A 15985-nucleotide genomic window follows, 5' to 3' on the forward strand; every position below is an offset into this window, starting at 1 on the left:
TGATTCAAACACGTTATATTATCAATTCTGAAATGAAAAGTTTACTTTCGTCTTTAGTGAACTTTTTTTTTTTAGTTAAATTTGTTTTTATTTTTTTAGCTACATCTAATCTAAATGCATCTAAAATGTAATGATGTTTATGAATAAATTTGAATTTTTTTTATTAAAGACTAAAAAAAAATTTCAATTTTTTTATTTTTTATTTTTTACATTACATACAGTGCTGAAGTGTTGGTGATGTGACATATTCTGTTAATCTTTTGAATGGAAATTAGTTTAGAAGTAAAGTAGGAAGGATTACAAATATAAAGGGTCAACACGGAAAATTTAAATTTAAAGGGTCAAAGTATGAAGAATTCCAAATATGGAGGGCCAAAGTAGAAATAATTATAAATATGAAAGGTTAAACCATCTTCAACGCTTTATCAAACTTGACATCAGATTTGAATTTTGGTGAAAAAGTCACTTTTTGGTGCTCAAATGGTTTCAGCAAATTGGTATCAAATTGAAAAAATATCAAACATTTCACCAAACTGAGGACGGCTCGCTTTTTTCACCAAATCACTGTGCATAGCCGTTACAGCAGAAAATTGTGAAAATTTTACATGGTAGTTGACCACCTGGTCGACCACCCGGTTGACCAACCGGTCGACCAGCTCATGCAAATGGTTCAAAAATTGGCCTGCGAACTGGTTCAAATTATTAGTTCAAACGGTTTAAAAAAAATTGAACAAACGGTTAGGTAGGTCCAAATAGTTCAAAAAGGTTTTTTTTTTTTTTTTAAAAAAAATTGTCTTACCGGTCGGCCGGCCGGTCGACCAACTTGATTTTTTTTTTGATGCACCGTTGGAGCAACTGATATCAAATTGAAAAAATGACCCATTTTTTATTCAAATTTGGTGAAAAAAATACTGAACCGTTGAAGATGCTCTTAGAGTGAATAAAACCAAACTTGAAAAGTAAAAATAGAAAATAAATGAAACTTTAGAAAGGCAAAGTGTAATTTATCTGATTTTTTAATAATAAAGGAATTTTGAAAAAATATATATATAAAGGAATTTTGAAAATATATATATATATATATATATATTGAAAAGAAATGTAAGAGGGTTTGTGGCCAAATTTCCCTATTTTTTTTTTTGGGTTGCCCAAGCCCTAATCCTCTTCTCTCCTCCCTCAGCAGCAGCTCTCACTAACTACTCTCTCGCTAACTATTCTCTCGTTGTTTCATCTATATCTCTCTCTTTCTATGGCCACCGGTCGGTGATCGGCCGGCACGACGACCTTCACAACACCTGTAAGGCTGCAACACCTTCGGTCAGTTCGCCTCTTTAATCTGCCTAACATAGCGGCGGAAGTGCGGCGACAGAGGTGTGTTCTCACTCTCTATGGTTTCACTGTTTCGTTTTCTTTCTCTCTACAATCCTTCACTTTTCATTTTTTTTTGGTCGTGGGTTTAGGGTTGTAGGATTGAGGATTGAGGTGGAAAAGGGGTGAGGTTTGGAGGACTGATGTGGGGGTGGGGTGGGCGTGACAATGGAGGCCTGGATGTGGTTATTTATATGCATCAGGTGTTTGAGATAATGCCTGAGAGATGGGTTGTTGGTTATTTGACTTGATATGCATCTCAAGTATTTGAGATAATGCCTGAGAGAGATGGCACATACAGAACCTAATTTGGAAGATTGCTTTCACTCCCTCTATAATGCATTCAATGGTCAACAATAATAGGTATAGTTATAGTTGCACCAAAAAAAACAAAAAAATAGTTTTAGTGTTGGTGGTTGGTGACACTGCTATAATGATGGGGGAGTTGGGTGGGGATAGAAGATAAGGGGAGGACAACGAAACCCGAAATTTATCATCTTGACCTTAGATTGTATATTTAGAATATAATTTTCATATACTCATTTTCTTACTATATTGAGATGCAATATATAGATATTGTTTACCTTTTCATTACTTTATTCTTATACACTATCTTTGTCAAAGAAATGATGAAGATTGAAGACTAAATAGTTCAATCCGCAAATTGCCCGCATATCCGCGAATCCTATCCACATAAACCGCAACCCACATTGCGGGTGGTTGCGGGTTCAATTTCAATTTTTCCTAAACCGCAGACATGCGGGCGGGTCCAAACCGAACGGTCTAAAACCGATCCGCGCCCACCCCTAGTACCATCGAAGTCCTACAACTTCCTCCTTCATCGTCAAAGGTATTATAAAACTCTCTCTCTCTCTCTCTCTCTCTCTATGGAACTCGCTGAACCTCAATCTACAAAACCCTAGGATGAAGCCCCCTTTTTCCCCGACCGAACCCATATCCCAACTTCCCCTATCTACGAAACTTTCTTCCCATCTGATTGAATTTGTTATAAATATGAATTGGTTGTTTTGTTTGTTTGATTTGGTACTTGTTTTGGTTATTTCAACCGCCTTTGCTCTCCAAGTAATGGATATATCTCTTAAACACTCGTTTGCCATAATGATTTGCTTGCTTAGTGCCCTGTGGTGGCTCTAGGAATTTTTGTATGGATAGTATTTTTTTTTTTTTTTGAATGGAGAAGTATTATGGGAGTTGCAGTAAATTTGAACATTCAACTATGAAAGATAGTTATATCAAACCCAACAAACATAAGATAGGCCTCAAACAAATAGAAGGGACACACAGGTGACAAAATCAAACCTTAGTGATATGCATGGTATGGGGGTCCGAATCTGTCCCACATCGGTCTACTAGGAACTCTTTACCCACCTTATAAAGTGTGCCATACCTACAAATCTCCAAGAGGCCTTTTCTAGTGAAGGAAGAACAAAATTGTGCGTTCCCTTGTGGTACAAAGCGGACAATATCTTGATGTGTGCTACGGCAGTGGGGTGGTCCGCAAACATGGTCTCTTAGCCAATGGGCTAACTTCATAGACATTTAAAAATTAGAAGAAAAAGAAAGAAAAAAGAGAAGTTTAGAAGTTAGTAAGAGTATCTCCAACCAAAATGTTAGGTCTTAAGTGGCAACTCAAAGAGCAATATTTGGTATCTCTACAAGCTGTGGCGACTCTAGGAGTTTGTGTTAGGGTAGTCATTAAAAGTCGTAAGCATAATTGTCAAATCGGGATTCGTATCATGTATCGAAATGGCTTCATACCGAATCGCGAATCGAATCATGAATTGTAAAGATTTGGTCACTTTTTTAAAATTACTTAAAAACATATATTTACACATTTAGATGTTAAATATATCTTATGAATATGAAATATTTAGATTTAAATCAATGAAAATATTATTTTGAATGATAATTACGTAGTTTATTAGGTAAGAAGTTAACAAAGGTTCCTATGTAAGATCACCATCTTACCTTTTTTCTTTTTTAGATATTTCTTATCAACCATTCTTAATAAAGATAATAACCAAATAGACAAACTATCAATTTTCAAAGTTAATTAACAACGATATTGATATTTGGATAATAAGTATACATACTTTTCTAAGTAACAGTGAGCAAATAATAAAAAAGAATTATTTAAAATCTTTTATTTTAAAGCCTAAATATTTTAAAAGGTATAACTGACCTCACACGTGTAATATTCAATTATATTCAATTTAATAAAATAGCAATAGATAATTTATAGTGTAACTTTAATCTTAAATATCTTTAAAAGATATATTATGATTTTTTTTAGGGAAAAAAAAAGAGAAGAAATGTTAAAAATATGTTGGGTCTGATTGAATCTAATTGGATTCTATTAAAAACTCTATGATCATTAAAATAACAACAAATCATTGATATATATATATATTTGTGTTGGTTATTTTGATATTAAATGCTATTAAAAGTTGTATTACGTCATTTTCACTAAAAAGATTGAGAAAAAAAAAAATCGAAAATATATCGGACACAATAATTTCAAAAATTGCATGCATTATAAAAAGTGAATCGAATTGGAATTGTGAATCGATTGTGAATCGTGTGATTTGCTAGAGATTCATTTTCAAAATAGATTCACCCATATATTTGTATCGATTTTACAAAAATTGTGAATCAAATCGATTCAAAATTGTGAATCAAATCGCGAATCGTAAAATTCTGATAACAAGGGTCATAAGTTTTAAAATCCAATGAATACTAATCGATTTTCCCATAAAATTAAACGAATATTTATGGATAAAATTGGCTAATTTTTAATCAAATCCTAAAAATAGGTGTAATTCAAAGAATGTAACGACATGGTGGTAAGAGCCAAAGAAGCAACATAGTAGCAAGAATAGAAGCACTCTAAAATTTATAGATGATGGAAGGAAATAGGACAAGAAAAATGCTTAAGACCTCTAAAACATGACACTCCCAAATTTACTTATATTGACGTGGACTATTGCATGCTAGTTGTTGATTTGTTTAGCAATTAATCACTCAACCCCTTGCCATGTCACAGTGGGTAAATTTAAGAATAATATTTCAACGTCTCTACTAGTATTACTCCATGAAAAAATTATGCAACTTAAAAATGAAATGTGTGGTGTATATATTAGAATAAATTTAGTCAACAATACATTTCATTTTCAGATTAATTTTTCTTTTAGTATTTAGTATTACACTATTAAAGGAAATCTTGAAGCTGTGAAAAAACAAAAAAAAAAACTCAAGCCTGCAAGGGAATTAATTGGTGTAATTCAACCAAAGTAAAGAAGACCTTTAGCTGAGAAGTATTTCAATCTGGAAGAGCTTTATTATGCATCAATATATGAGAAACCTAGGTTCCTAATAATAAAAGAGCACTAAATTGGACCACACGTGGAGGGTGTTCAAGATAGTGTTAAGGGTGTTCAAAACAAATGCAACCTCTTCAAATTATTTAGCTGAGAAGTATTTCAATCTGGAAGAGCTTTATTATGCATCAATATATGAGAAACCTAGGTTCCTAATAATAAAAGAGCACTAAATTGGACCACACGTGGAGGGTGTTCAAGATAGTGTTAAGGGTGTTCAAAACAAATGCAACCTCTTCAAATATTATACGTACAGTAAATTATATTTCAAACTCAGGGTATTCAACTGTCTACCCTAGAGTCCATGTAGAATCGCACATGTCTACACGTTCTAACCAAAATGCCATTTTGCTAGGTGCTATTTGACATTGCCCACCCAAGTCAAATGTGACATATGAGGAGAGGGTTGTCAAATTTATTTATTTATTTGCTTTGTTTATTATGTAAGACCCACATTAAGTGGGTTGTCTAGATATTTGAAAAAACAAATTGAAGTAAAAAAAAGATTAAAGTAAAATCAATAATAAAAAAATAAATTTGGCATATTGGGTGAAGTGTTTATTTTCAGAGATGTCAAATTTAAAGATGTTAAATTGCCACATAAGCCTTTCAAAAAATTGTGGTAACTTCGAATTTTAAGGTTTGGTTGCAGATATTGCTCTCAGAAAGCAAATTTTTATTTATTTATTTATTTATTTTAAATGAAGTGGGCTAGACATAAAAAGATTATTCAAAACTTTGATGAAGTGGGCTGAAGCCATGCAGCTCATGGTGTTCTAATTTGTTGTTTTTCCAAAGTGACAAAGTGGCCCCAAGGTGTGCAAAACAAATTTTGAGAGGTGACAAGTGGTGCGTAGGTTCAAAACATTTTACAAAAGTGACAAATGCCATCCAAAAACATATACTATTACTAGTGTTATTTATTTATTTTTCCAGTATTCAGGTGAATAGCCTGAGCTCTTAGTGGCACTGTCCCCTGTTAGTTGCCTTAACATGTACAAGAACAACATGCTATGTTGGATATACATTTCAATGGAATTTGTGGGAGTTGTTAAAGATACTATATTCAGTTGTAACTTGCTTAATTATGGTGGCTGACATAAGTTGTTAAATTGATTATTTGATGTGACAGAGTTCAAAGATAAAATGGATGAAAGCTTATACGATGAATTTGGGAACTATATTGGGCCGGATATTGAGTCAGATCAGGAGAGTGATAGGGAGGAAGATGATGAAGACCTCCCTGACAAACTTGGTGATGAGGAAGATGCATCAGATGGTGAGGATGCTGGCGGTGCATCCAATGGGTGGATGACTACCACTGATGACATTGATATGGATAATCAAATTGTTCTTGCTGAGGACAAGAAGTATTATCCGACTGCAGAAGAGGTTTACGGGGAAGAAGTTGAAACATTAGTCATGGATGAAGATGAGCAGCCCCTTGAACAACCAATAATTAAACCAGTCAGGAATATTAAGTTTGAGTTGGGCGTTAAGGATTCATCTACGTATGTCTCAACCCAATTTCTTTTGGGGCTTATGTCAAACCCTTCTTTGGTTCGGAATGTTGCCTTAGTAGGACACATACACCACGGGAAGACTCTTTTCATGGATATGTTGGTTGAGCAGACCCACCACATTTCCACATTTGATCAAAACAGTGAGAAGCATATGAGATACACAGATACACGGATAGATGAGCAAGAGAGAAGAATATCCATCAAGGCAGTTCCCATGTCACTGGTTCTTGAGGATAGCAATTCGAAATCATACCTCTGTAATATTATGGATACTCCTGGTCATGCCAACTTCTCTGATGAAATGACTGCCGCTCTCAGGCTTGCTGATGGTGCTGTTTTGATTGTTGATGCTGCTGAAGGAGTAATGGTGAGTAAACCGTATTGCATCTATGTATTTTTGTAAGAACTCATGCACACTCACACACAGACACAATTGCAGAGAGTTTGTGCAACCATTTGAACTCATGAACTTCCCCAACCATTCGAGTTCTATCTTGTAAAGTTTGTGCACTGCTAAACACAGGCCATTAGGTCATTTCTCACTGCCTTGTCTCCCTTTTATTCAATCCCCCTTTCCCCCTGTGACCCTATCCTCCTAGTAAGTTTTATTATGCCATCTCACTTTATCTTACTGGTGTAATTTTTCTCTAGGTTATGTACTTGTTCATCGTACATGTCCATCTTACTGGTGTAATTTTTGGCATTTTTTGCAAAACTTAATCATTAATGAGCCACTGTCTATGTTTTTTCTTGAGGTTTTGTACTTGTCCATCTTACATTCTAATTTGTAGCTATGTTTTTTAATGTGGTTGTCTGTCTTCTAGTAGTCAATGTCTGCTATTATGAAATATGATATATTCATATTTGGACAGATAAAATGTATTTCATGGTTATGTGTAAAATCATCATTAGTTTAAATATTACACAGTTTATTAACATTATACATTAACTTAGTTGCTTCAATTTTTTTTTTTTTTTAACCCCTCATTGTTTCGCCCTAAAAATTCTATTGAATATTGGAAACCACATGTACACTGTCTGTCCTTCTGAACATTCCTTTGTCAGTTCATCCACCACTGGAGGAACAAAAGACACGGCTTAATCTTGAGCCTTATGTAAGCCTGTGGTGATTGAGTCCCTCATATTAAACCCTTTTAACCCTTTGAGTCCAATTATGTGTCATTACAGGGCGATCATTGGTCAGTACAGTACATGGAACCAACTTATTATATGCAACCATGTCTGAATTGAATGGCATTATAGTTGCTTTTGAGACAGTTTCTTAACATGATATAACTGCTGTTTTGTATTATCCCATTAGTTAATTTTGAATATGAAAATAATTCTGCCTCTTGGCTTAACTTTTATAATATTTTTTCTTCTACAGGTTAATACAGAGAGGGCTATACGTCATGCAATTCAAGAGCGCCTTCCTATTGTAGTTGTGATCAATAAAGTGATATCTTGATCCTTTTACTGCTCTAAATTACATTCTTATATACTTTTGATTGTTCCTCCATAAACTGGGGTTAATATATATGTTTTTTTTAGGTTGACAGGCTGATCACTGAACTTAAATTGCCCCCAAAGGATGCTTACCATAAGCTTAGGCATACAATTGAAGTCATCAATAACCACATCTCTGCTGCATCTTCAACTGCTGGAAATGTCCAAATTATTGACCCGGCTGTTGGAAATGTTTGTTTTGCAAGTGCTAGTGCAGGATGGTCTTTCACTTTGCAATCATTTGCTAAACTATATGTCAAACTCCATGGCATACCATTCGATGCAAATAAATTTGCGTCCCGTCTTTGGGGAGATTTCTACTTCGATTCTGATACGAGAGTTTTTAAGAAGAAACAACCTGCAAGTGGAGTGGAAAGGTCATTTGTCCAGTTTGTGCTAGAACCACTCTACAAAATATATAGCCAAGTAATTGGAGAACATAAGAAGAGTGTGGAAACAACTCTTGCAGAACTTGGTGTGACTCTCAGCAATGCAGCTTACAAATTAAATGTTAGGCCTTTACTTAGGTTGGCTTGTAGTTCAGCATTTGGCTCTGCAACAGGCTTTACTGATATGCTAGTTCATCACATTCCTTCTGCACAAGATGCTGCATCTAGGAAGGTTGAACATATTTATACTGGCCCTAGGGATTCAGCTATTTGCAGGGCCATGGATGAATGTGATCCTTCTGGCCCACTCATGGTTAATGTAACCAAGTTGTACCCTAAATCTGATTGTAGTGTCTTTGATGCTTTTGGTAGGGTTTATAGTGGTGAAATCCAGACAGGGCAGACTGTACGTGTTTTGGGAGAAGGCTATTCACCGGATGATGAGGAGGATATGACCATAAAAGAAGTAACAAAGTTATGGGTTTATCAAGCTCGTTATAGGATACCCATAAGCAAGGCTCCTCCCGGTTCTTGGGTTCTCATTGAAGGTGTGGATGCTTCTATTATGAAAACTGCCACGCTTTGTAATCTGGATTATGATGAGGATGTGTATATATTTCGGCCTCTTCAATTCAATACTCTTCCTGTGGTGAAAACAGCAACTGAGCCTTTAAATCCAAGTGAACTTCCCAAAATGGTGGAAGGTCTTAGGAAGATCAGCAAGAGCTATCCTTTAGCAATAACTAAAGTTGAGGAGTCAGGGGAGCACACTATCCTAGGTACTGGAGAGTTGTATTTAGATTCTATAATGAAAGACCTTAGGGAGCTTTATTCAGAAGTGGAAGTCAAGGTATAGACAAACTTACTTCATTTATATATTGTGTTTCTTTTAATCTTCTGCTATGGGTTAGTGGAAAAAAAAGGTCATCTTTATTAATGGATGTACATTTTCATCTTATGCTGCATAAAAATTTAGGTGGCAGATCCTGTTGTCTCATTCTGTGAAACAGTGGTGGAGTCTTCATCAATGAAATGTTTTGCTGAAACGCCCAACAAGAGAAACAAAATTACAATGGTTTGGAAGTTTATTTTAATGTAGGGTTTGTTGAGAATCATTTAATTTTTAGTTTGCTGTATAACTATGTAAATTTATTTTCTAGATTGCAGAACCATTGGAAAGGGGGCTTGCTGAGGACATTGAGAATAGTGTTGTAAGTCTTGATTGGCCTCGAAAGAAAATTGGTGACTTTTTCCAGACAAAATATGACTGGGATTTGCTTGCTGCACGTGGTATCTGGGCATTTGGGCCTGATAAGCAGGTAACATATATGCTTTACATAGCTGAAAACATACTGCTGGTTTCAAAAGACAATAAAATTTTTCACATGAGCCTTACCATCTGTCATTGATTATAGTCTGAATCTCAAATAATTTTTCTTTTTATAGTCTGAAAACTGTCATTTATGTAGGGACCCAACATTCTGTTAGATGACACACTTTCAAGTGAAGTTGACAAGACATTGCTGAATGCTGTGAAGGATTCCATTGTTCAAGGGTACACTAAGCTCTCTCCCTGTCCTCTTCATTGGTTTAAATTTTCTTCTTGTTAACAAAGGATTATTTTGTGCAGATTCCAATGGGGTGCACGAGAAGGTCCTCTCTGTGATGAACCTATTAGAAATGTCAAGTTCAAAATAGTTGATGCACGCATTGCACCTGAGCCATTGCATCGGGGTAGTGGTCAGATCATTCCAACAGCTCGACGTGTGGCTTATTCGGCCTTCCTTATGGCAACCCCACGGCTAATGGAGCCAGTGTATTATGTGGAGGTAAAAATATAAAAAACTATTGACTTTGTTAAACCAATTCAAGGGAAGAAATGCGTGTTAGCCAGGGCTTGAAAAGTGTATTCATCTTTCAGTCTCTCTAGTGTTCTTCTGACTTCTTTCCAAAAGCGTGTTGTACCTTTTTATCAGGAATCAGTTGCAGAGAACTTTGGTTGAAATCAATTTTATAAATATTTAGATTTTTCATCGAAGCTATGTAGATTTTTTATTTGGTAAGTAATAGATTTTTGTAAAAGAATGAATCTGTGATTACAGAGCATAGGTTGTGCCTTACAGTTTACAAAGAATAAGAAGAAGCTCCATTAGAACAAACTGATAAAATAATTCCCTATATTGCAATATAAACAGAATGAATATTTATGCCTTCCCTTCATTTTCTACAACATAAATGATGGCAAATAGGAATGGCAACAGGCCGGGGACCACACTCCCCGTTCCCGATCCCCGATGGTAAAAATTCCCCCGTCCCCGGCCCCGATTCCCGACGGAAAACCTATCATCGTCCCTGTCCCCGTCCCCATCCCTATCCCCGACCCCGAAAATTTCCCGGCCCAAAAAAAAAAAACAACAGAAGTAACATCAACACAAATCTGAGACTGAGATCTCATCATCAATATCATCAACAATTAACAAAATCATCAACAAATCTGAGATCAACAAAATCATCACCAATAACATATCTCAGATTTGTGTATCTGAATGTGTCACACAGAGAGAGAGAGAGAGAGGACAACGGAGGCAATGGAACTGCGACGAACGACGGAGAAGGTCAGCGCGATGGATGACGAAGGAGGTGGAGTGGCAGTGCGAGATAGACAGAGGTGGAGGAGAGGTGCGAGAGTGACGAGGTGGACGGAGGTGGAGAGTCGACGACGGAGGTGAAGCGGCAGTGCGAGCTGGACGGCGGTGGTGGTGGATCTGTGAGAGAGAGAGAGAGAGAAGTCAGTGAGGTAGAGAGAGATGAGAGACGCGGCTGTGAGAGAGAGAAGTGAAAATGAGATGAGGGTTTGGTATATATATATATGTATATAGGGGTAAAATAGTAATTTCACATTGGGGATAAATCGGGCCGGGGAATGGGGACGGGGCTGGGGCCGGACCGGGTACAGGGCTGGGACACTTATCCCCGTCCTCGGCCCGAAACTGTTCAGGGATTGATTTTTGAATACCATTCCCGTCCCGTCGCGGGTATTTTTCGGGAAAAACTCGCTCAATTCGGGGTTGGGGGGTCGGGTCCCCATCGGGCTGTGTTCAAATTGACATCCCTATTGGCAAATTCCAGTTCAGACATACTTCCCAATTTTGAAATGTATTGGGAATGTTTTTACTAGTCACTATCTTCATTCTGAGATCCCCCCTATATATCCTCAACAAGGTCTGGATTTTTACATTTTTGTCAGAACATCCTTATTTCAATCCAGCCAAATGTGGTAGACACACTGATTTTCTCTGTTCCATAATTTCTGTTGTTCACAACTCTTTCATTTCAATCTGGTTCCTTCCCCCTGATTTTCAAATTAGCTTGTTTTTCTTATATACAAGTTGTGATTTTTTTTACCCCTTGAAGGTGTTTTTGAACACAAGGATCCAGTAAACTGTCTCAACTCAGAACAGTTGCATTTACCTCATTTATTTATTTAAGTATCTAGTTGGTGAATTAACTAAACAATGTGTTGTTGTTTCAGATACAAACACCTATAGATTGTGTCTCTGCAATCTACACGGTTTTGTCGCGGAGGCGTGGGCATGTCACAGCCGATGTTCCTCAACCTGGAACCCCAGCTTATATTGTCAAGGTTTGGTCACTAACTTTTTCAAACAACTATTATTACCCATTAATTCAAATCTCTGGAAATTTGAAAGCCCATGGGCTAAACACTTAATGTTTGAATAATCATTTTTATTTATATTGTGTTCCTTTCCTTTCTGGAAATTCCAGGCATTTTTACCTGTGATCGAATCATTTGGCTTTGAGACAGACCTGAGGTATCATACCCAAGGACAGGCATTCTGCCTCTCTGTGTTTGATCATTGGGCAATAGTACCCGGTGACCCTCTTGACAAGAGTATAGTTTTAAGACCACTCGAGCCTGCACCCATTCAACACCTGGCTCGTGAGTTTATGGTGAAGACAAGACGTAGAAAGGTATAAATATTCTCAGTCATCCTCCTGCTGTCCGAGTCTTTCATAACTTGCAATTCTTATGATTTGAACACGTAAAAGATATGTGGAAGCATGAGACATGATTCTCTCCTAGTAATGTGTGAAAGTGTCTTTTGCCTAAAAAGCATAGACACGTGACACGCCAACACGTTGATTTTAAAAAAATGCAGGACATGGAACACTTGGGACATGTTAAAATTGTATATTTTTACAGTTTTTTATTGTGTCACATAGATAATACTAGTTATATTAAAAATTCATTACTTAAATACCAAGATATCATTCACGCTTGCATTGTAAAGAATGCAAAACAATAGACATTATAATGCACATAATGTGTTCATCTTATAAATGTTGTAAAACATATTTAGAGTGTGCGACTTGTGTTATGAAGAAATCAAAATATTGTTATTATTAAGGGATTCATCACATAGGATGTGCTCGGATATTATGAAGGGGTTCAAAAAGTGTCGCCAAAATGTCCGTGAAGTGTCAGATATTATGAATTTAATTTTTTTAATTAAGATAGTTGAAGTGTTTGACATGCCTTTATTGGTGTCCGAACTTCCTTGTGCTTCTCGGTCTTTTGCAATATGCATACAGCTCTCATGAGTAACGTGCAAACGAAAGTACATACATTTGACCCTCCTCAGACTTGTGGAATGCATTGGGAATGCCCTTGACGTGCAAACAAATAGATTTAAGATTGATGAATTGTTTACATTTTGATCTTTGGCAGGGAATGAGCGAAGATGTGAGCATAAACAAATTTTTCGATGAGGCCATGGTGGTGGAGCTAGCCCAGCAGGCAGCTGATCTTCATCAGCAAATGATTTAAATGGGTAGACTGTAGGCTTCGATGGAAGGGGATGTGTGTTTTTTTGTGTTCTTTGGTGTAATCTTATTGAAGCTGTGAATGTCCCTTTCTTTTTAGTTTCTCCAATATGACAATTTTCCGATTAATTCCTATTACTTGAGAAAGTGAAAACAGGGGGGCAAAAAGGGTTAAGAACCACTAGATGTTGAATTATGCTATGGTTATTTGATGTTTTATGGGTTCAAGTCTCGAGACAATCACTTTGTGTATTATGTTAAATGTTAGGTGTGTATCCAATTTTCTTCTTTTAAATACACATTAATGTGTACTAATTTGGTCTTTTGTATTTTTTCCTATCAATCTTTTTTGAATTCCCAAATTTTTGTTCACTTCTCTCAAACGTTGAGCAAAATTTGATTTAATTCAGCATATATGACACGGGAATTTAGTTTGTTTTGGTACTTAGCCAAATATATAATATTTTTGTTTTTCAGATAGCAACAAACAAGTTCAGATCTTCCATTCTTTTCTAGCATTTTGCTTGAAATGGCCTTTTAGTGAGAGAGAATGAGATATGGGTAGTAAGGTAATTTTTTTTTTTTAAAGCGTAATTAAATAATTTTTTATTTTTAAATGAGCATTTGTAATTTTTCAAATTATATATAGACTATTAATTTATAGACTAATAATTTATATTGGGCAGTGTTAGTAGCATCTTGATTTTGTTGAGTCCTTACTTATAAATTTTGAAACCCTCAAAAAAAAAATTTCCCTTTCTAAATAATATCAAAATTATTCTTGTGAAAACATTCTACCCATTGAATGCACACCCTTACATCTCAAAAAAAAACCGTCTTTAAAAAAATCTTAACAAAACCTACTAAGAAGAAAAAGAGTTAATGTGATTATTGTCTCTGCTGTCTCATCCATCATTGTTACAGTTGATATGTTTTCTCTCTCTATATATATACATAATTTCTTAATTTTCTCATAATAATTTGTTCTCTGATAGGAAAAAAAAAATATAATAATTGGTTTGGTTAGTAGATATTATAAAGTTGTGAATTTAGTAGAGAATTACGCAACAATATTATCAAAGTTACGCAATGAAGGAATAATTTTTGAACTTAATAATGGATTTGGTCTACTTCTGATAACTTCTGCAAGTGTTAAAAATTTTCACCATTCAATGTGTTAAGAAATTTCCATATTCGAGTCTGTATTCCTGATCTTGAAAAAATGAAAACTTTTGCAAGCGTTAACAATTTTGACCGTTCAATGTGTTAAGAAATTTTCATGTGTTGGACTTGTATTCCTGAACATGAAAAAAAGAAAACTTCTGCAAGCGTTAACAATTTTAACCGTTCAATGTGTTAAGAAATTTCTATAATTGGACTTGCATTCCTGAACATTACTTATTTGTTCAGAAATGTCTTCCTGAACAAATAAATAATGTTTGAGCCTGTGTTCTCGAATTTTGATCATATGCTCGGGAGTTCAGTCCCAAAAAAAATGACAAATATATTTTATTATTTTTGCTTTTTTTTTTCAAGAAATTTATTCTTACAAAACCAATCTCCTATAAGCTAAAAACCATCTCAAAACTATGAACCTCTTCTAAACTTTTATTGTTGTACTCCTCTTGTCTTACAGAGTTGTGGTTATAAGAAAAACTTTCACTCATTGTCATTGTCGAAAAAGTATAGACAGTCAAATGGTTGCCACTGTTACCATCGAAATATTACCGCCAAAGGGTTTTCAAGGTTTTGAAGGTAGGTAGGTTTTGAAGGTGGGATTGGGGAAGATATGGATGGTAATGGAGATGGGTGCTCTCATAAACCCTAACTCATGATGTAGCGGGTGTGTGGATTTAATTGTGAGATGGGGTGTCCCAAAATTAATGATATCCTTTTTAGTAATTTTATTTGATGTTATTATTGTAATTAAAAATAAATAAAAATTAAGAGGTCCAAAATAATTTATAAGGTGCTAATAGCAGTACTCTTTTATATTTAAGGAGTATACATAATTGTCCTTATTAAAATTGCATAAAGAAATTTACCCAATTAACCTTTTGGAAGTTCATACGAGAGTTTCATCCCACTTTCTTTGGCTAATATTTAAAAATAGTTTTTGAATTTTTGTTTTTCATATTTTTGGTCTTTGGTAAATTTTTTTAAATTTTTAAATCTACTTAATCTAAATACTAAGAAAATAAAAATATTTGTGATTCTTTTAAAATTTACTAAATATAAAAAAAAATACATTTTTGTATTTTTAAAAAAATATTTAAATATTTTATTTTTTAAGTATATTTTGAAAAATAAAAAAATAATTTAAATATGAAAAAATTTCACTAATCAACAAAACACTAACAGACAAAAAAGCAAAAAGGTAAATTACACTTACCTTTCTTGAGGTTTCTGACAAATACATGAACCTCTTCTATGGTTTCAATAATTACAGTAGCTTCTTCTACTTTAATTGACAATATCAAATTCTTCTATTTCTTGATTGTCGTTTACACACCTAACAGAACCTACTGATATCATCAAAGATAAACACAGAAAAATACTTATAATGCCCTCAAGTGTCTTCAACTCATCTATATATCCCAATACTAAATACTGCAAGGCAAAGAAGAAAAAGATAGGAGGCAACAAAAATTAAAGAACAATGCAGAGGTTCACAACCAAAGCACAACACAAATATGTTACCACTCACATTAACTATTTCAAAAGAATTATTGCATATCAATAATAACCAGCCAGTTTCCAAAAAAAAAAAAAAAAAAAAAAACATGAAAACACAACCCTAAACTCAAATAAAGTACAAACAATAAAACTATTATTCACAAATAAAGCACAAACAACAAACGTCTAATACAGGTATGTCCCGTCATTCATAATAAAACACAATAACAACAACAATGCAATATATGTTCTGAAAATGCATTATAACTCTCACATTTCA

At 34.8% G+C, this 15985-nt stretch overlaps 1 protein-coding gene across 2 annotated transcripts; it reads left to right on the forward strand.

The window, feature by feature from the left end:
- Positions 1 to 1079: 1079 nt before the first annotated feature.
- On the forward strand, positions 1080 to 13344 carry MEE5 (Ribosomal protein S5/Elongation factor G/III/V family protein). Of its 2 annotated transcripts, XM_028230396.2 has the most exons (12): positions 1081 to 1371; positions 1993 to 2218; positions 5899 to 6656; positions 7677 to 7745; positions 7841 to 9034; positions 9161 to 9259; positions 9345 to 9503; positions 9654 to 9739; positions 9815 to 10013; positions 11717 to 11827; positions 11971 to 12177; positions 12935 to 13344. In XM_028230396.2, the coding sequence occupies exons 3-12, from the start codon at positions 5913 to 5915 to the stop codon at positions 13031 to 13033; spliced, it is 2967 nt and encodes a 988-aa protein (XP_028086197.2). In that variant the 5' UTR covers positions 1081 to 1371; positions 1993 to 2218; positions 5899 to 5912; the 3' UTR covers positions 13034 to 13344. The 2 variants fall into 2 exon arrangements, with proteins under 2 accessions (XP_028086196.2, XP_028086197.2); XM_028230395.2 differs by lacking the exon at positions 1993 to 2218 and having other exon boundaries at positions 1080 to 1371.
- The last annotated feature ends 2641 nt before the right edge of the window (positions 13345 to 15985 follow it).

Source organism: Camellia sinensis, chromosome 8 (assembly GCF_055761805.1).
Source record: "Camellia sinensis isolate YWXY chromosome 8, ASM5576180v1, whole genome shotgun sequence".
In the NCBI taxonomy this organism is placed as follows: domain Eukaryota; kingdom Viridiplantae; phylum Streptophyta; class Magnoliopsida; order Ericales; family Theaceae; genus Camellia; species Camellia sinensis.

What these genes read in the sequence shown, in the direction of transcription:
- MEE5 (XM_028230395.2), top strand. Translation starts at nt 5,913, where the DNA reads ATGGATGAAAGCTTATACGATGAATTTGGGAACTATATTGGGCCGGAT. An exon ending in ATTCAGAAGTGGAAGTCAAG is followed by an intron (nt 9,035 to 9,160) that starts GTATAGACAAAC and finishes ATAAAAATTTAG; the next exon opens with GTGGCAGATCCTGTTGTCTC. An exon ending in AAGGATTCCATTGTTCAAGG is followed by an intron (nt 9,740 to 9,814) that starts GTACACTAAGCT and finishes TATTTTGTGCAG; the next exon opens with ATTCCAATGGGGTGCACGAG.